Source organism: Ictalurus punctatus, chromosome 16 (genome assembly GCF_001660625.3).
Source record: "Ictalurus punctatus breed USDA103 chromosome 16, Coco_2.0, whole genome shotgun sequence".
NCBI lineage: Eukaryota > Metazoa > Chordata > Actinopteri > Siluriformes > Ictaluridae > Ictalurus > Ictalurus punctatus.
This window is the reverse complement of record NC_030431.2, coordinates 5,532,056-5,552,933: the sequence shown is the minus strand read 5'-3', so window position 1 is coordinate 5,552,933 and position 20,878 is coordinate 5,532,056. Positions and strand designations below refer to the sequence as shown.

The window sequence follows — 20,878 nt, the reverse complement described above, 5'->3', positions numbered from 1 at the left end:
AGAATGATTTATTTGTCATTAGGCACCAGTACTGCGTCAATGGAAAAGCGCTGACTGCAGAAGGTTGTTTTTTTCCGCATTGCGATTATTCTGTAACTTATTGCTCTGTGAATTTCTTTTCAGGGAGCCATTCTCACCACCATGCTGGTTTCACGCAACTTCTCTGGTAAGCAAACATTAATCCTGAAGTATGACCTCCACTGGGAGCATTTATCTGTACTCATCTGAAACCCCAATAAATTTTTTTTTTTTAAAAAGCACAAAAAAAATTGAATGAAAACTCCTTCTTTAGGATTCCTGACAAGGAAGTGATGCACTAGCTTGATTGACGGTCGTGTTACACACATTGTATAACTTTAATATAGAACCAAAATCAAAGCAACGTCATAACATTTTTTCCCGTTGCTTCTGTTTCTTGTGCATGCGTTTCCAGGATATTTAGCAGGCTCATACGCTGGGCCTGGAAAAGCAGTCGTGTAGGGAAGGAGGGTTTTTGGGCGTGTGCCTCTGTACCAGAATGTGTTCAGTAACTGGCGTTTCTAATAACATGTGATTTATGTCTGCTCTAATGAAGCATCTGCTCTCTCACACACTCCTGCAACTCACACACACTCACTCACTCACACACACACACACACACACACACACACACACACACACACACACACACACACACAATCGCACATTTCAAACACTCACACTTCAAACAGCAGGTTGGTGGGCGGAAGCGACAGTGTTTGTTCTAAGGAAGCTTTTGGATGAGCTCTCTCTCTCTCTCTCTCTCTCTCTCTCTCTCTATGTCTGTCTCTCTCTGTCCTTTCCTTTTCATTCTCTATCCCTCGCTCTCTGTGCGCTCATTACTGTAATTACCTCATCCTGCGGGGTGTGTCAGCAGGAGAGGAGGTGGAGGAGTGTCCAAGCATCGCTCACACACATGTTAATATGTGTTAATATAAACTTGCCAAATGGATGTAGCCTCATTGATAGTTTGGATGAAAATAAAATGGCTGCCTTTACTTTGTGATTACAGTCTGAATGAAACTCAGAAATCATGTGAATTGTTGCTATTCGGAAAAATCTGTCTGATCTGTCCATATTTTTCTTCTTTTCATTTAATATATTCTGTCTTAAGTCAGTTATGTTGAAGATCTAATGCAGTACACGGGAATATAATTAAATTGTTATCCATTTAGTACATTGGGGTTGTAATATTAGTTCTATATACTTGAGTAGGAATGTAGTATTGAAATCCATGCCTGATGTTATGACTGTACTATTTGTATTGTACCATTTGGGTCTAATGCTTTATAGCCAAAACTCTGAGAAGAAAACGAATCCTTTTTTTGTCTCACTGTGATAGGAGTTACTGTTACTGAGCACAAGGAAACTCTCCTAGAAGCGCTGCCTTAAAATCATCGCATGTTTCTGATGACCGTGTCTAATGCGGTTCAAACTGCAAGTTAACACAGTGATCTTCTCTCCTTCCTCTTGTATTCTGTCTCACACTCTCTGTGCGGTGTGTTTACGGTGGGTGTGTGTATCTATGGCAGTGGGCCGGCAGACCACAGCTCCGGCCACGGTCTCGGCGGTGGCTGCTGCTGCTGCAGCCGGCACTGCTGCCGGCCTGGTGGAACAAGGTAGCCTTCCTCAGAGGATCCTACTTCTCTCTTCTTTCACTCTTCTCTTTCCTCTTTCTTTGGTGTTTCAGAGGCCACACTTCAGCATGGAGCCTTTAGCATGTCCTGATCACAGCTGTTTTATATTGACACCTGCACTGTGAACTGTAGCGTGTGGCTGAAGTTGGAATGGTGCACAATCGTTTTTGTTATACTTCATCAACTTGTGTTTCACTTCCCGTGTTTCTGCCTTTTTGTCATATTGTCACTGTTTTTCCACTGTTTCTATGTCTGTTGTGCTGTTGCTTTGTGGTTGTGATGTTTACATGTGAAGACTCTTGGCAATCCAACTAAATGAATTAATTCCTGTTCCAAGTTATAATATATGAGTTTTTTCCCCAAACCCTAAACTCTAATGTTGCCTGTATTAAAAGTTCCATTTAATACACACCAAATATTTTTGCGTACAAAGAGTCCTGTCACTGTGTAAAAAGTCACTAATGTTGAACTTCCAGGACTCATTGGCAAGTCGAGACTTACAGTCCTTACCCTTGTACCCATATAACTTCATTTAGTTGCGGAATACATGATAGTAATTACTGTATTACTGAAAAACAGGCCAATAATGTCAGGGGTTGAACAAAAACACAACTCGACTTTAACGAAACGTAAATATATTTTACCAAAATGATGTGGAAATGTTTTATTTAGACTGCTTTATTCGAAAAGATGTGGTTGGCTGGCTTCACATGTATAAAAGGAAGCACATGGTAGCCGTCATATGATGGGGAGAGCTCGTTGGAGGGTGGGAATCAGCCAAGAGCAAAATTAGGGAGAAAATGCGGGAGAAAGAGAACAGAACTACCAGAATTAATCTCAGAATTAATTTCTCCATTCTCTAATTACCGACCAATCAGATCAGAGGCGGGAAGCGATGCCGCTAGAAAGTCTATAAATTTTCTTCTGATTTTCCTCAATCGCTTCACTCTGTTCTACCTTTTACATCAAGGTAGCTATTATTTGGATTATTAATGGCTTATTAGGCTGCATGTAAACATAGTCTGTGTCTCTCCACACATCTCTGTCCTATTTTAAGTCATCTCTCTCTTCACCACACACCACATACTATGACTCTCTTTCCTTATCTTCTTTTTCCGTAATATGTTCTGTCAGTAGTCAGCATGCTCCATCGTCTTGCACTCATCACCACTGTCCCTTCGTCACTGTCCTTTAGCTGTTTGCCCATCTTCCAGCTGTGCTCTCTCTCTCTCTCTCTCTCTCTCTCTCTCTCTCTCTCTCTCTCTCTCTCTCTCTCTGCCTTCATTCTCCACCCACACACTTTCTCTATCTCTCTTTCTGTCTCTCTCTGGTTCCCTGTCACTTCTCTCCTGATAGGTCTCTTTTCCCTGCCAGTGCTCCTGTGCCTGGTTTGCTGAATGCTGCACGGGGCCGCATGCATGCATTTGTGATGCAGAAGAAGGTGTCTCAGATCATGTTGCATGAACGAGAAGACTTTAATCTTTGCATTAAGGAGAGGGGGTTCAATGTGAGGGTAGCAGTACATAATGCCACATGGTTTAAGATCAGTTGTGTGCTTTAAACTCAGTTAAGTTTCCTTTACTTTTCTGAAGGTTAAATTGCATGCTCGATCTAGAAGGTTTTGTAACTACAATATTAATAATTGACACCATGTGTGAGGCTAATATTATACAGTTGAACTCCAGACTGGATATTAGTTATGTTTATATTATTACACATAATAAGTAAATATATAGATATTAACAAAGTTTTATTTTTATATATATATATATATATATATATATATATATATATATATATATATATATATATATATATATTATAATTATATGTGGTCACCAATTTTTTTAAGAGACCAAAGTAATTGGACAATTGGCTACTCATTTTATTTGCATTTGGAGTCTGTTGCTGTTAATCATGGTGGATGACAGAAGAATTCTTTCCTTGGTGTACATAAACCCCTTCACAATATTTGGTCAGATCAAGAACAGCTTCCAGGAGGTAGTGTGTCAAAGCCAACAATCAAGAGAAGACTACAGAAGGTTTGCCACAAGCCTCAAAAAACAAGAAGACCAGATTAGAGTTTGGAAACACATTAAAAAATAATAATAATAGAGTACAGTTGTAGAACAGCATGGAGAAGGGTAGGAACCACTCATGATCCAAAGCATACCACCTCATCTTATGACGTGGGCATGTATTGCTACCAATGGAACTGGTTCCTCTATTGATGATGTGACTGCTGACAAAAGCAGCAGGATGAATTCTGAAGTGTATAGGGCTATGTTATCTTCTCAGATTCCACCAAGTCCTTCAAATCTCATTGGACAATTACTCAATTCTTTTTTTTTTTTAATGCAGAGAAGTGGAATGCTTTGCATTGGCCAAGTCAGTCACGTGACCTGAATCCAAATAAACATGCATTTAATTTGCTGGAGGCAAAACTGATGGCAAAATGCCCCAAGAACAAGTAGGAACTGAAGTCACCAACAGCAAAGGCCTGGCAGAGTGTCACCAGGGAAGAACCAAGCATCTGGTGATATCTATTAGTTCCAGACTTCAGGCAATCATTTACTGCAAAGGATTTTCAACCAAGTATTAAAATGACAATTTAATGTGTGACTGTTAGTTTGCCCAAAAAATAAGGGGACCACATATAAGAAGTGCAGTAATTCCTACGTTTACCCAATTTGGATGTAAATATGCTCAGATTAAAGCTGAAAATATGTTTGAGGCTATATTTAATATTTAATTTAAACTCTAATATAGGTAGACAGCTAAACACTAACAATTATAACAACTTTGTCGATGCCCAAAAATTTACGCACCTGAGAGTATATAGGTTATGTTTTTTATTAGGGTCCATTGATTGAACAATTTCCCATATAGTTATATTATTGCTGTTTTGTATTTTGCTCGTGCCCTGTGTAAAGCCATGTATGTCTGTTATATTCTATTCAACCTGCTGTAGCACCAAGGACTAGGTGCTCTCTCTTTTACTCTCTGCTCTGACTGACTTCCTTTCCTCTCTAGCTTTTGTTGAATTATCTGTGTAACGTATTTGTCACTGTGTGTTTATTGTTGGTCAGATGTTTATTTGGGGAAGATATGAAATTTGTTACCTCCAGGTACTACTAAGGCTTGGCAAGAGGATCTGGGCTTGAAAGGATGTCATTAGAAAAGACTTCTTGTGCTTTCCTAAAGGAATACCCAAAAAAGCTAATATGGCTAAGCTCAGTACAAGCAACGTGAGATCCCGATAGCTGGTCTCCTTTAGCCATCACACCTTGTTACCTGTTTTAGCATTTTTAGTATTCCTTTAAGTAGCTTAGTTTTATAGTTACATCTTGCAAATTCACATTGTTTAGAATTCTTTCCCTAGTCCACATGCATTTGAACCCCCTGCCCTCTTTCAACGACCAAAGGTCTTCCGAACAAACCTTTTATTATCTCTCACTCTTAATCCATTCTCATAATCTCTCCCTTTCTGTCTTGCCTTCTCTGCCTCTAAAATCTGTGCCAAGGTAAGGAGTCTGTCACTCTCTCTCTTTCTTTCTGTTTTTCCTTCTTTAACGCTCGTCCTCACTCCATCTCAATAAGAACGAGGCCTAGATACCTGTGGAATGGTCGCTTTCTCTTTACCTCACTGCAATTGTAGTGAAGAAATCATTCTCAACACGTTCATTTCATTTAGTTGTTTTTCAGCTCCTATAATATTACATTCATGCTTGACAAAGGTGTCTTTATTATAATTGCCTACCAGGGATATATTTTCTGAAGATTTTCTGAGACTACACTGTACAGCCCCATCTACACCATGCATTAACGTGCAATGTGTATCTGGATATAATTATCTGGGTAATGAGTCATAATTTATGTGCATTCTTGTCTGCTTTGTGATCGGATCTCATTTCTCCCACTCAATATGCAAATCTGTGGATATACAGGAAATCGGCCAGCTGCTATTGAAACATCTAAACTAAGCTAAATTCAAATAATAAAGGTGTAGGGCCACAAGAGATGAGTTTCTTGTACTTTCTGTACTCTTACTTTTTTGTGGAGGAAAAGCAAGACCATTATTATCCGTGGTACTAATAATGTTTCTATCTCGAGGACTCCAGGGATGGCCGCAAATGCTGTTTATGCAGTTCACATATATACAGTGAGGCCACAAAATATGCTTTATAAGCCATTGAAAGTGCTCCAAAGAGCCCAAAAAAGGGCAGTAAATTGGTGTAAACCAAACAGGCTCAAGAAAGCTGTATTTTTTTTCTGGAGACAAGGAATCTGCTCTTAGTTAAATTTAGTGTTGAATTAAAGCAAGCCAAGCCCAACCATCAATGTGCATCACTGGATATGCGGCACACTTGAAACGAGTACTCACCCTGCAGAAATCTACACAAAACCGGATTGACCCATCCTATTTGGGTACAATCACAGTTCCAAGTTCCACTGATAATATGATTCCAGTCATATAATCTTTCTGAAGCACTTTTCTCCTGTTTTCAGTCAACCTACTTAGTGGCCTGTGCATAAACATGTGGTGGTGTTCTATGAGGCCAGTGTAACTAATTGTGGAGTAAAACACATCATAGCAACAAGTACTATCAAAATCTATTTTAGGCAGGGCTCTACAGTGCAACCATTTCACTCACATTTGCAACTGAAAAGTTGTTTGTGCGACTGTGAAAAAATATTTATTTGCACCGGTGCGAGTGACCTGTTCGGAGTTGTATAATACAATCGGAATAAAAACTAAAACTCCAAAATGGATCTACACCACGCAACAGTTACTTTCACACTGATTTTCATCACAGTCTAACGAACAAGTGTGTAAATACTGCGGAGAAGCTATTATGATGACGAGAGTAACTCTGTACATCATCTGCTTCTCTCAAACCACCGTCTTTTATTGATGACCTGCACCTGCGGCCTGCTCGAGCAGAGAGAGCGTTAAATTAATAATAATGTTAACGCTACAAGGTGGGTGTAATTCAAACTTCTTTATTAAATAATTCCTCACCAATCATAATCTAGAGTAGCAACTGTTCAGTCTGTAAACATACAGTATGCTGCCGCTCTCCATCACTCTCTTCAGCTCTCTAATACACAACGCATTCACTTCATTTAAACTCAGGGTTGCCAGATATCACTAGAAAACTCCAGTTTCCATGTTTTGATTCTTAATATCAATTTGACATTAAGCTTAGTTCGCTATTTCCTTAGAAGGCTATTAGCCTTTTTCCTAATATAGATAATTTTTGTGTTAGTCTACTTTTAATTAGGACTCTTTATTGTTTAAAATATATATATTTTTAAATATTATAATATTAATATAAATTTTTGTAATTAGGAGTACAAGTGCTCCTAAAAGAAATTGCTACCAATGAGCCCTGCTAGGGTGGTTGACATGGTAAATCTGCATTAAGTTTCCACTGTCCATTTGCATAACCTCATATTTGACCTCCCTGGCTTGCCATTTGACCTCAAAGGGTCCTTGCCACTTGATGAGTAATTTTGAGCTGGATCTGTAAAGTAATACAAGGACTTCCAGTTGTCTCCCAGTGACAACTGATGGGAGCAATTTTGTATTATAGAGTCTTAAGCAGTAAATGATTACATGAACTTTTGCTCTGAGGTCCACGATATATATTGAACAATATATTGGCACTGCACTGGGATGCTGTATCACATAATCCACAAGGAATGAAATGAAGCAGTAACCTCATATTGACCAGTCCATTGCCCCAATGAGACCATGGGGTTGTAATGTGCAGCAGAGTGAAGCCCATTCCAGAAGTGTGTCTACTGCTAGGGCTGCAATTACCACACACTGCTACACTGGTAGGGACCCAGCCAACTAGTTGATTAAACCCTGGCTAATCTGTGCCTAAAATTACTGGCCGGTTAAGGTGAGAACAAACTGTCACCATAAGTTTATGATTTTTCCCTTGATATTTGATTTTCATTGTAACCAGGAGGTTGGTGAGCACCACTAAATACATCTAAACTTGCCCTGCATTGACTCAGATCATGCTGTATAAGGGTTTGTGCATAGCCCAAATCCACTAAGGCCTGATGTAACCACACTGGTACTTAGTATGTCACCTCTGAGTAGGGGATGCTTGCAAGGGCATGGACACATGAAGAAGGTTAGGGGGATTGTAGGGGGTAAGCCTAAGGCTTGTGGTAAATTGTCAGGAGGATCTGTATGCAAGGACCCCATTCACACTTTGGCCTGCCATATTCTACTACAGACTGCAGTTGAATCAAAGAAACTTAAAATATCAGCACAAGTACAATCTAGGGGCAAATAAACTGCAACCATGGTGAGTAGAAATGGTTCACTATCTGAAGAAAGAATATGACATACTCTCAGGCCTGGTAGAATTTAGCCTGAAGTTTGGGTAGCTCTTTGTTCTCCCAAATCTAGTATCATTTCATTCTGAATACTACCTCGCTGTCAACTACATTAGACACTTAATGAAAAACACTCATTCTCACTATGAATGAACTCCGTTAACTTGAAACACATAACAGATAAGGTTAGGTATCGTTGGGGTTCTATTGGTGATAAAAGTTTTTCTAACTTTTTCATTTATTCACAATTTTCTCATTTTGAAAAGCGGGTAATGAAACAGAAATGCAGTGAATATGAAATAATGCATGCAAAATATCAGTTAACTAGCATATCTAGCTACTCATAATCAATGCTAGCATCAGTTAACTCTACCTTACCCTAATACCTGTGAATGAATTCTTTCGCAAAGTATTTATATTCATTACTCAGTTGGAATTTTTGCCGAGTGGTCTCAAACTATTCTGGACACATCTTTTATAGTTTAGTCTTGGCAGTATTGAAAACAATGAGGTGAAAATTTTTACTTGCTGTTGTTTTTGTTGTAAAGAATGTAAGGCTTACTGGCAATAATTTTAACCTGCATCTATGTACTTCTGTTTTTTCTTTTTCTTTTTTTTAAGGGTCCATTTTAATTCCTACAAACATGTGCTGTAGGTAACTTACAGAAAAAGCCCTTTAAAAATTGATGAACAGCAGGGTATATCTGTGGGACATACTTGCATAGTTTACACTTGCCTGAGATCTGGTCACAGTATGAGGCAGATTACTGATTTGATCCTGTTCTCATCACAGCCCACTCTGCCAATTAGTATGCATTTTTCCAATCCTGATAAGGTATCCAGATACAGATTTTAATGCCAGGTATAAATGGTGCCTACGTAATTGTCCTACTCCCTGCTTTCACACTGCGTGTATGAGTGACTGAGTGAATGGGTGTTTGCACATTCCTGCATGTGCACGATGCACGTCCCGCATTGTGCATGCCCCTGGTTCAGGGAGGCAATACTCCCTTTCTGCTCATAATGTACCAGTTATAAGGATTTTTGCCTTTGGGATGTCGTAACCCTACCACTCTACATATGTATGTCCTTGATTTGCTCCACTTGCCCCACATAGCATTTTAAAAGCCGGTTAATCCCCTCTGAGGAGAGACATTGCCCAGCATTTTGGTTGTGAAAGCATTACATACATGCTGTGACTCTGGTTATGGTGACTACGGCTCTCTCTTCTGCGTACCCATGTTTTCCCTCCCTCTCTCTCCATCTGCAGCAGCCAAGAGCCTGCTCAACAAGAAGGCTGATGTCAAGGTAAGGTCGATCTGACTACTGCAACTACTGTACACATCTTTTTCTCTTTCTCTGCATTCATTTTCTTTATCACCACGCCTTTTTCAATCTAACGGGCTAGTGTCCCTTCCCTTCGCTAAAGACACTCAGTCCCTGCTTGGGAGGGGGTTGGACAGTTTCGAGTTAAAGTCTGTATGTCGGTGGTTATGTTTTTGTCGGCAGTGTTTGTATGTTTTTTTTTCTATTGTTGTTTGTTTTGTTTTGTCTCACTACCGTCTGTGTGTCTCTGTGAGTCTGATTAGACGGACGAATGCTTGGGCTAGGTTGGTGCCACTTGTCAGGTTGATGAAGTCTCAGACCATTTATGATTCAATTTGGCCTTGTTTTTGACCCCATTTAAATCCTCTTTCAAAAAGTTCTTTTGTCTACATAACTAGTAACTATTCATACAGTTAAGAACATTAGAAGATTTCAGATATTTATTTAACTCACAAAGCTCATATGAGTTTGGAAATGCATTTTTTAAATATATAAATATATTAGCACTTTGCAGCAGATACAAGGAGCATATTTGCGCCCCCCCCCCCCCCCCCCCCCCCCCACCGGAGGACCTGTGTGCAAAACTAGCTAGTAGTGATGAACAAAATCATTTTGATTGTAATGGTATATTTTAAGACTGGGTTGTAATTAAATGTGTCAGCTAGTTATTTGTGAGGCCAGGAAGACATAAGGTTATTTTTTTTTAATGTGCATATAGTGCATATTCATATAATTTATAATCAGTGCAAATGTATATAAATGTTTTTGGGCCATTTTTACTAGTTTATTGGGTGGCAATAAATGTACTAAAATATATTCTACACACTTAATAATAAAGGTGCAAGTAATATCATTCATTGGTCTTGGAAAGAACCTTTTGATTGTTGGATCTTTATGTGCAACAGAAAAAAAAACCCAATGCCCTCTGTAAATGTTACCATTATGTGGAAGGATTTAGTTTATTATGGTAACAAATCATGGAGCAGAAATTCTCTTTAGGCAACCAAAAATGGTTCTTCTGTGGAACTGCCCTAAACAACTTTATATTCAAGAGTGTACATACGTCTGTATATCTAATGGTTTAAAATGGCTAGTGTTTTTTTAGGAATAATATATGACCAGATGTGGACACAGTATGATGCACTTTGCAAGACTTCATTTGGTTGGATAGCACATAATCCCAGTTGAAGTGATTTCAGGCTTTCACTTCAGCCTGTGCTACAGAATTAGAAGTGAACCTCTTCTATGCTCTCCATGAATGATTGGATGGCGAATAATCTGTAAAATAATCCTCTCCAGTCGTGCATTCCTCACTCTGAAGATTAATCATACCTTATATAATCTAGTAGCATGCTGATGGTGAAATGCCCATGGGGGGAAAATTGTGCACTTAATTTTTTTGCCCTTCTTCCCCCTCTCATGGCTTATTTCTATAATTTGCAGCTCCAAATAGCTGGAGATGTTTGCCCGTTCACCCTCTCTGTCTTAACCTTTCTCTCTTTTTATCTCTACCTCCCTACCCATCTACCCCTCTCTCTCTCTCTCTCTCTCTCTCTCTCTCTCTCTCTCTCTCTCTCTCTCTCTCTCTCCCTCCGATCAGGCTGCCTGATCATAGCTGTATCTCATTCAGCTGAGCTTTCCGCCTACAGACCAACCGTGCTGTCTCACCCTGCATTCTCATTTTCTTTTTCCTGCTTGCGCTTTCTAACTCTCCATCCACCATGAGCATAGGCTGTTTAAATAGGGAGTGCAGGAAGCAGAGCAAGAGGATAGCAGCTTGGTACTTCACACACCATATTGGCAGCACAATATTCCACAGACAACCTTTTCAGGATATCATTCAGGCAATATTAGATTACTGTATAAAATGTTTAGATATGTGAAAAAACAGTATAAATCTTTCAGTCCATGTAGAAGGTGGCATCCAACATTTTTTATTTGTTTTTATTTATTTTACCAAATAGACAAATTTATTTACATCTGGGGTGGCACGGGTTTACTATCTGTATGACTTTTCTGTGCATGTTCTCTTCATGTCTCTTTGGGCTTTCCAGCAGAAAATTGTCCATTTAAACTGTAACATATCTGGAGGCATCCAACACAACATTATTTATCAAATAGACAAATATAAACACACTTCTAGAAATCACTTTATGCTTTAGTGCACCCTGTTACTTGACTAGAAGTTGTGCAGGGTTATTATTATTATTTTATTTTTTTCCATTTACAGTGTTTAGCAGACACCCTTATCTAGAGTCGCCATCAATAACATGCATCAGTATCATGAGGGGTTCCTGGAGCAATGGGAGTTCGTTCACACTCATCGTCATGAGATCACAAGTTCGAATCCCGATGATACCACAGCCATCTGTGGATGAGAGGGATGGCAAGCTCTCTCTCCCCTATCAATCACAGTGACACTAGCCAATCGTGGGCATCTGTGAGCTCATGTATGTGGAAGAGGGCAGATAGCGCTTTCCTCTGAGTGTGTTACGCTGCTCTGTGACGCAGCATGAGCAGCAGTTTGAAAAGATGCAGTTGGCTGGTGTCATGTATCTTGGAGGAAGCACATGTTAGAAACATGTCAGACCAAAATGGGGAAAAAGAAAAAAAACATCCTCAGTGTAGGTCAAGTCTAAGAATACCCTGCTAAAGCCCTTTCCGCCAGGCTCCTACTCATGCAGCATGCAAAGCCATTAAAATAATTAACCCTGCATTGAGATGTCCAGCAAATGAATGGCATTATACTCTATGCCATTGCCATTTAAAATGAAGAAAAGAAACGATGAGAGACTAATAGCTTGTATTTTGGACTGTGTCCTGAAGTATATATGCAGAAATTAAACCGTTTAAGGAATATTTGTATCTTTTAGAATTATTCATGCCTATTTATTTAGCATATATTTACCACTTAAATGGCCATGATTATTTACAACATGAAATGAAACTGCAAATATTCGAGACAAGCTGAGAACTAATTTATTTGAGAAACTCCTATAAGTCACGAAGGCCTATGAGTCACGAAGGACCGTGAGATTTTTTTTCAGAGGAGCTCCCTGTTAGCTTTCTTTAGCCTTCCCTCTTCCACTTCACCTAGCTCATCTCCCATCATTACACCTTCAGCATGCTGTAATCATTCAGTGTTCTTGCTCAGTCTCAGTCCACCGCTCACCTTGTGAGATTTAAGTGTGTGGTGCTGTGTAATGATAGGCAGCAAGCGTGCGGACACCACAGCGTGAAATGCAGCTCGTGCTCCAGGAATAGCTGGTGGTCTGAACCCTGGGAGCTGAGAGACAGAAATAGACACCTCTACTGCACCTCACTCACTGCTTAGTAACTGGCTCGCCACACTTCTTCATTCGGACATTTTGGGATTTCTTGCCAACCCCCCCGCCCCTTTTTCATTGACTGTTTTAGAATGATTAATATTATAATTGTTGCACCGCACATTGACACAGAAAAGATAGAATTTCTGTTGGTCAAGAGTAGATCGGTCTCATACCTCATACATGACTTTGCCACAAGGATACTTTATTCCGTAATCAGGATATTGTCCTGAAATAATAATAGAACATGGAGGGGAAAAAAACCTGTACAAATATGCAGGGGTGAATAATACTTGAGTAATTGTACTTTGTTACTAAAGTATTATTTTGCAGTATTTATACTTTACTTGAGTATTATTGAAATTGAATACCTGTACTCCTACTTAATTACATTTCCAAGAAAAAGACTTTATCGTGTGCTATGTAGTTAGCACAACGTAGTTAGTGCTCTAGCTATCTGTTTGCGTCTGAATAAGAATAAACCACCATGCTACACTGTTGAACTTGATGAAGTGCGTCCCCCTGTCCCTACCTCAGTAAACTGTTTCAATATGCTGGAATAAGCAAAGACTCGTACAAAATGAGGAGTCTCTTTTACCACTTTAGAAGGCATGAACTCAATCTAATTTGGGGGAAAAAAAACATGTTGAGGTAAATTTTGCTACCTTGCTAATGTTAACTGGCTATATTTAACTAAGTTAGCCTGATTTCTTTGCTAATGCCAGGTTAAACTAGCATCAGTTCTAGTAGCTAATATAAATTGGCTCGGCTGCAAGTCAAATTCTAGCTAATGGTAAATATTGGTTGTTTACAGGATATTTTACTTCTAATGAATTCATTAGCAAGCTTCATAGCATTCTTTATGCAAATAACAAGCAAGCTTACGTTGACTATGATGATGTCAGATTTCAGTCAAAATACCGTAGTTGCCTTAAAACAAAAATCATCTAATAGTTACTTTTCACATGGAAACATTATATATATATATATATATATATATATATATATATATATATATATATATATATATATATATATATATATATAAATTTAATTTCATCAATTAAAATATTTAGTTTTTGCTTTTTGATAAAGCACAAAAACTTTTTTACATAGTACATTGTGGCTGAATGCTTCCACTTTTAATTGACGTTTTAACACATTATCAATGCTTTCAATTAAGTATAATTTCTCAGTACTTTTTCCACCCCTGCATATAGATCATCCTTCCTATAGATTTCAAGCAGTCAGAAATTCAATACAGTGTAATTAAGAGTTATTTCAGTTCAATATTGTGCAAACGGTTTTGACTTTAATTACAAAATTATCTGTAGTTGCTAGTGTTTGAAAGGCCACAGTTCATTTAATAATGCTTCTAAACAATAGTATAGTAGTCAGTGTTTTCCTCTAGAAAAAGAGTTTATTAGGGTGTGTAGATGTTGAGGAGAGTGCGGGCAGAGGCAGCTCACGCTATCTGCATGCTGTAACCTATGCAAGCTTTCATATTAGCATACAAAACACTCTTTGGTGGAAAAATGGTCACATCAGTGATGTATAAGGAAAATGTCAATACAGTATAGCTTGCATTGCCACCAGATATTGCTTTTTTAAACTATAGTTTTCTAGCTGTCTATCCCTTTTCCCTATATTCTTCATCCTTTTAATGTCCACTAATAATTTGTCCAAGTCACATGCATTAACTCCATCCACAGTGTTCATGTTCACACTCACTGTCCCATTCTCTCCCCTCCCCCCCTCCCTGTTTGTCCTGCCATTACTCCCTCAATCACACCAGAAACGGAAATCCAGCTCCACCGTTCAGTACATGGTGAGGATCTTATTTTTTATATTTGTTTATCATTTCCCATCTTTTTTATTTATTTACTCCTGTTATCACTTCATTCAACAACTGATTTATTCATTCTTTTTTTTCTGTCCTTTGAGAAGAGCCTGTTTTTTAAGTCCTGTAAATTTCTGGTTAGTAATCCTGTAGAAACATTAGTAGGTAATGGCCTATACTGTTGTGATTACCGTTAGTTGCTAAAGTCATTGGCATTTTAGAAGTACCATCATTTAAATTCATAGGCAACTATAGGTTTTTACTCAGCCATTTCTACTGTGGCCATGGCTAATCATTCCTGACAAGGCTTAAGAATGTGGTAAGATCTAAGCAAAATCTAGGCTTAATCTGGATTAAAAAGGAAATTCTCATTCGGCAGCCTAGTAGTTTGTTAGCTGTATCTATCATAGCCTCATAAACGTTCATACAGTAACTGTTTAATTTCTAACAAGAATAAATGAAACTGTTTTAGTGTTCGTGGAACTGTGTGTCCAATTGATCAATAAACTGACACTGTGTCCCAAAATGGCCATTTAAAAATAATAATAATTATGCACACCCACAACAGATATTTTAACTTTGCCTGTGTCATCAAAGTGTGGACATTTGTGGGAGAAGGTCGAAATCCGCTATCATCACGTGCTAGGCTATAACGCCTGTAACCCTAACAACAACCTGTATGTCTTCTTTGCTGAACACGAGCTCTTCAAATGAGAACAAATCCTGCATTTGCTGTCTGGGTTCAATTTGCACCAGTTTTTTTTTTCTTCACGCTGATGCCTGCATTTATTTCTCGTTGGTTAATAAGTATCTAACACTGCATTAATCTACAAGGCTCTGAAACAGCAATGTGGATACAACCACACATACAATTTTATTGGACTCATTTGATAAATATAAGCCTTGTCTCATTGTGGCTTTCTTCTCAGAATATCTTGATTCTTGAAATATTGCATACTTTATTCTCATGATGATATGACTTTTTCTCAAAATATTATGACTTTATTCTTGAAATATCATGACTTTTTTTTTTTTTTGAAAAATTGCGACTTTATTCTAGAAATATTACAACTTATTCTCAAAATCTTGCATTTGTACTTTTTTGAACAGCCCTAAAACACTGTTATAACATTGCCATGATACTGAGTTATAATTAACTGAATTATAATTATGAGAAGTAATATGTCATGTATACGTACAGTATATAGCTTATATAAGCACTTGCACTGGTAAGGAATCAAAAAGTCCTGTTTCTTTGGAAAGTTTGTGTGCTATGCTGGAATTGTCTACATACATAAAACTTGATGAGTTGTGTGTGTGTGTGTGTGTGTGTGTGTGTGCTCCAAAGTTGAAATGAACCCTAAGCCACTGTATTCATGTATGTATCAGTTTTTACTGTGACATGTTTACTGTGATGTCAAGCTGATGAATGTCTTGTTTTTCGCTTTTGTGTGCTTTTGTGTTTAACCAGCTGTGTGCGTGGCTTAAAAAAGACTTTTTCAATTTAATTCAGATGTTAGAGAAGACATAGTCCAACCCCAAACTACTCTGCAGAAACTCCCTTAGTTTGTGTCTTTCGGGATTTCATATTTCGAGGTTGTGTTCGGATAAATGTGTGGATTAGTTCATCTGAAGGCTTTTACTGGGACTGTGTATTCATTTGGCCAAAGGACAAAATTCTCTTTAACAATGTCTTTAACATGCACAGAAGCAGTCAATTAGTAGTAGGAGCATAAGCACGAGGGCGGAGCATGCAGAGCAGTAACAGCGAGTAATCGTGCTCGTTAAAAATGGGGGTAAGGTGCTCTGAATTGTGCACACATAAAGGTGTTTGCATGCATGGAGCAGAGAAAAGCACATCCAAAGAAACTTTAGTGAGTGAGAAGTTAATTTCTGCTAGCACTGAGACACACGCTTCCCCCCTCACTCTCCAGCATCTACACTTTGCTTTCGAGTCAAGGTGCAGTTCACGGCACCTTGCGCTCATTTTAATGATCAAACTTGCCTGTACTGCTCTGCGCACACAGGTTGGCCGCCCTCACACTACCTATTAAAGTGTTTAAAAGCAGTAATATAAAAGCCAGCACAAGGAGTTCATTGCTGGCAGAAAACTGCAGCAACGAACAAAAACAGAGGTGAATAAAATGCTCCATAATTCCCTGACTGCTTAATACGATTGTAGTATCGATCATTTCAGTATCGATGAGTGCACTCGTATTCAATCTGAGGGGAAAAATGGTATCGATGCATTTCTAGTGTGAGCACTAGGAGTTTTATTACAAAATGATAATCAGTCATTTTAGGTTGTTTTCTGGCTATAATAGAATCAAATACGATTTTGAAATCTGTAAGCATTGGGTGGTCCCAAGTCTGTGGTCATCTGCAACACTCTCTCTCTCTCTCTCTCTTTTTCTCTTTCTCTTTTTCTTTGTAGCCCTTTTTAATAACACTGTTGTGTTTTCTGCACAGCCACAGTCAAACAGCACGAAAAACAGCATAGTCACCAGTCCCAAAGGGAACGTCCCCTCTCCTGCTCTGGTATTTACCTCCTTTTTCTCTCTTTTCCTCTCACAATCCATCTGTTTGGTTTTTTTTTGAGTTTTTTTGTTGTTGTTTTTTCTCTTCTTCTGGTCTATCCCGCCTGTCTCTCCTTGTCTGTCCCTGCCCATATTTCTATATGATGTGTCCCTCACAAAGCAAAACGTTTATCTACTTTCCATCCTCAGACCATTTTGATTTTATCTAACGCTTCTTTAAAGTTTTGATATGAACACTTTAACAAGACCTTTGGGTCTACCATGTGGATGTTGTTTTTGCATGAAGGAGAGTGAGAATGTTTTTGATAGCAAACCTTGTGACCCTAGAGCTGTTTGGTTTTTAGACGTACACCATAGTTAACCCATGGTCATCACGTTGACTTTGATGTTTATCTCCATATATACATACGTTTGTGTATTTGTGGTTTTTGCATCTTTTATTTGATCAGTTTATCAGTGGCAAGTATGATGATGTGCTTCGGTGTGCCAAATAAATATGTGCAATCGGGCTTGAATTTTAAGGTAGTAATTCTACAGCTTCTAACATTACAAGTTGAATAATCAGTAAATATCTGGATTAGCATGTGAAAAGGTTTTTCATTTTTAGATGTAAGGAATAAAGCACAATGGGGTGTGCTGATATAGGAAAATAATCAACAGGTTTCTTGTAACAGGTACCCTGTAACCCTGAAATGTTTTATTCCTCTTATACCACAGCAGTTTTTACTTGTTAAAGAATAACATATAGCAGCCATTCCCTCACCAGGGTCTATTTAAACAGCAACGTTTTCTGTCCTGAAGACTTTCATGTGGTGGAAAACCTCTGACTGTAACAAAAAGAGCTGACACTGGAGACTCCTTCCGTTAATGCTAAATAAATGTCTCCTTAGAGAAAGTTTCATCATATTAATTATTGATTGTTTAGCATGTTTGCCTTGCACCTCCAGGGTCGGGGGTTCGAATCCCACTACCACCCTGTGTACACGGAGTTTGCTTGTTCACCCCGTGCTTCAGGGGTTTCCTTCCCCAGTCTAATGACGTAGGATGACCGGCATGCCCAAAGTATCCGTAGTGTGCACTTGTGCCCTGCGATGGGTTGGCAACCCCATCCAGGGTGTCCCCCGCTTTGTGCCCTGGGATAGGCTCCCCGCAACCCTGTGTAGGATAAGCGGTATAGAAGATGGATGGATGGATGATAACAGTATTGTTTACCAGAGCTGTACTGTTATAGAAAAATAATCAGATTTGTAACTTCAACATTGCTGTGGTATAAAATAAAATAGTTTGCTTTTTACTGCTCCATAGAACCCCAAATCCCTAAGTTATGGACAGTAGTAACATTTGGATCTGTAATAGATGAGATGCAAAGCTAAACCACTATTTCTAAAACTACTACATCAGAATAAATATATATACTTAATGAACAATTTAGTCCTATTCAGGGGATTTGTTGGATATATGGATATTGGGTAACATGCTTAACAGTTTGTTCTTAAAATGTTGGTGTAATTTTCCAAGGCCCTGTAATGCTGACATTGGTGATGTACTTTACTTGTACTAGCCAAGCTACTCGGTCATTTTAGTCTTATAGGCTAGAGTTTATTTTTTCTGACTGGCTTTAGCTCTTCTGCTGTAAAACTTTAACTCTTTTATATTATAAACCAGAGCATCATGGCCAGTAAATAACCTCCATTCATTGAGTTTAAGTTCTCTCACACTAACTCTGACTGCTCTTCTATTCCTCTGCGTTCTCTCGCTGTTTTATCTCTGCTAACACCTACTATTTTTACTCTCTCCATCTCTCATCTACACTTTGTTTGTTTTTGCTCTTTCTCCTCTTCCCTTTTCTCTCTGTCTCTGTCTCTCTTGGTCTTGCCATCCTTTGCCTTTCCTTCTCGCTCTCTTTCTATAGGAGGCTCAGACCACTGTTATCCATAACCCGGTGGATGGGATCAAGGTACATCCTTCCCCACGCCCTCTCCATCCATATTTACGTTTCTTAACCCTTCTCTATCTTTGTCGTCTCTGATGTCAGTTCATTCTTTGGAGTAGGAAAGTGTTTTGTCATCCTTTTTCTCAGATACAACCAGATCTAAATATAAGTAATATCTTCAGTTAAAAATACAGGTGCAAGACAGTCAAGACATTTGAATTCATCTTAATTTATTGCCTCAGTGGAAATTAGAGTGAAATGTCAACAGTTTCTCACTTATTTCATATGTAACCAAATTTTCAAGATATGTTTGGTGCTTTAGTCACTGTAGACTTGTGCAAACAGCATATCAAAATCATCACAAACTTGCTTCAAGCCTGTGGACCTCTTTGGTATCACTAAGAGCCTTGAACCGGCCTTGAGACTTTTTTTTTATTATATATATATATAACTTAGTAGCATTTGTACTTGGACTTGTCTCAGTCTTGGGCATTGGTCTCACTAAATATGGTCTTGGTCTCAGCCAAGAGTTTGTACAAATGATACTCATGTTTTCTTTTCGAATAAGGTTTGACAAGAAGCAATTCCTTCTTGTAGTAAACAGTCTAATCACTGATGCAGTGCAGAAATGAAGCCAACTAGTTGAAGGAAATGCTTGGCCCTGAAAAGGATTTGATGTTTTGCAGTCTCGGCCTTGCTTATATTGGATTCGATCTTGACTTGGCCTCAACACCCTTACGTCTTGGTCTTGGACTTGTCTTAGACTTCACAATGGCAGTCTTGACTACAAGCCTGTAAAAAAGATATCTTCTAGCTAAAAAGCGTCAGCTACAGTTGAAGCCAAATCACTTTTTTCTTAGCACTCTGCAAGCCTCTGCCTCAAAACTGGAATTGTACAATAGAGAAGTCATTCCTATAATGAACCTTTTTAATACTTACTGTGCTATTTTATGAAGCAAACATGATAAACCGGTAGCTAAAAGCTTCCGTTACAGTGTCTTTCATAAGTATCCCCCTCCCCCCCTTAAACATTTTGAAGTGTAGAGCTGAAATGGACTTTGTTGGGATTATATGGTTGCAGAACTAATGTAAGGGTTTCACATAAACTGGGGGTGAATACTTATGCAATTACAACCATTTTTAAATTTATTTATAAATACTTTTTCAAACTATATTAGTATTTCGGCCACTTTAATGTTATGGGCTATTTTGTGTCGATTCATGACATGTAATCCATGTCATCAGTTCTAGGATGTAGCAAGACAAAATGTGGAAAAGATCAAAGGAGGGTAAATAATTTCTGCAAGCCACTGTGCCTGTTGGCAACATTAGACTCAGTGGAAAACGTAAGAAGCAGAGAGCAGACAGCAAGTATGTCATGGCTGATTTAATTTTGGTTAAACCTTTTCTTTTAATTCATGTTAACTTTAATGGTAGACAAGGTTTATAATACACTACTGTTTGTTTTTTTTATTTATTTTTTATAAAACTGTCCTAAGTCCATCTGTTTGCCTCTGAGTTTGCCAAACGGTTCAACTTTTTCCTCTTACCATCAGCTATTTCTTTGTTAGCACTCAAATCAAGTGCACTAATTGCTACATGATAAACCACCATATTCACAGTCCATGTCACTCTCTCTGGCCTCCATCTGTATGGCCACTGCTCTCTTCAGGAGCAGTGCTGTTTTTGCAGTGTTTCTGTTTCTTTGTGCTCCAGCTCGCCTGTCTCAGCCCGATAGCCAGTGTGTGTGTCGTCCAGCCTCTACGCTGTGTGTGCATTAGGCAGATAACCAACACACAGGAACTTTCAGATAATGATACCGGCTTGGGGTTGGGGATGCTCAAAAGCATCAGTATGCTGTATGTGTCAAAGATTAATGCGAGCTATTAAGAGTGCGTGGT

The 20,878-nt window shown here is 38.6% G+C and overlaps 1 protein-coding gene across 42 annotated transcripts in view; it reads left to right on the top strand.

Moving 5' to 3' along the window:
- Positions 1 to 20,878, top strand: part of LOC108277079 (calcium/calmodulin-dependent protein kinase type II subunit beta) — a 72,859-nt gene that overhangs the window by 38,235 nt on the left and 13,746 nt on the right. For 4 of the 42 annotated variants that reach the window (XM_053686718.1, XM_047160995.2, XM_053686721.1 and 1 more), the window contains exons 12-17: positions 124 to 166; positions 1,551 to 1,637; positions 9,286 to 9,323; positions 14,463 to 14,495; positions 16,977 to 17,045; positions 18,957 to 19,001. In XM_053686718.1, coding sequence (XP_053542693.1) covers positions 124 to 166; positions 1,551 to 1,637; positions 9,286 to 9,323; positions 14,463 to 14,495; positions 16,977 to 17,045; positions 18,957 to 19,001 — 315 coding nt within the window. The remainder of the gene's footprint in view (positions 1 to 123; positions 167 to 1,550; positions 1,638 to 9,285; positions 9,324 to 14,462; positions 14,496 to 16,976; positions 17,046 to 18,956; positions 19,002 to 20,878) is intronic. The other 38 variants (XM_053686741.1, XM_047161006.2, XM_017489416.3 and 35 more) reach the window with 20 other exon arrangements.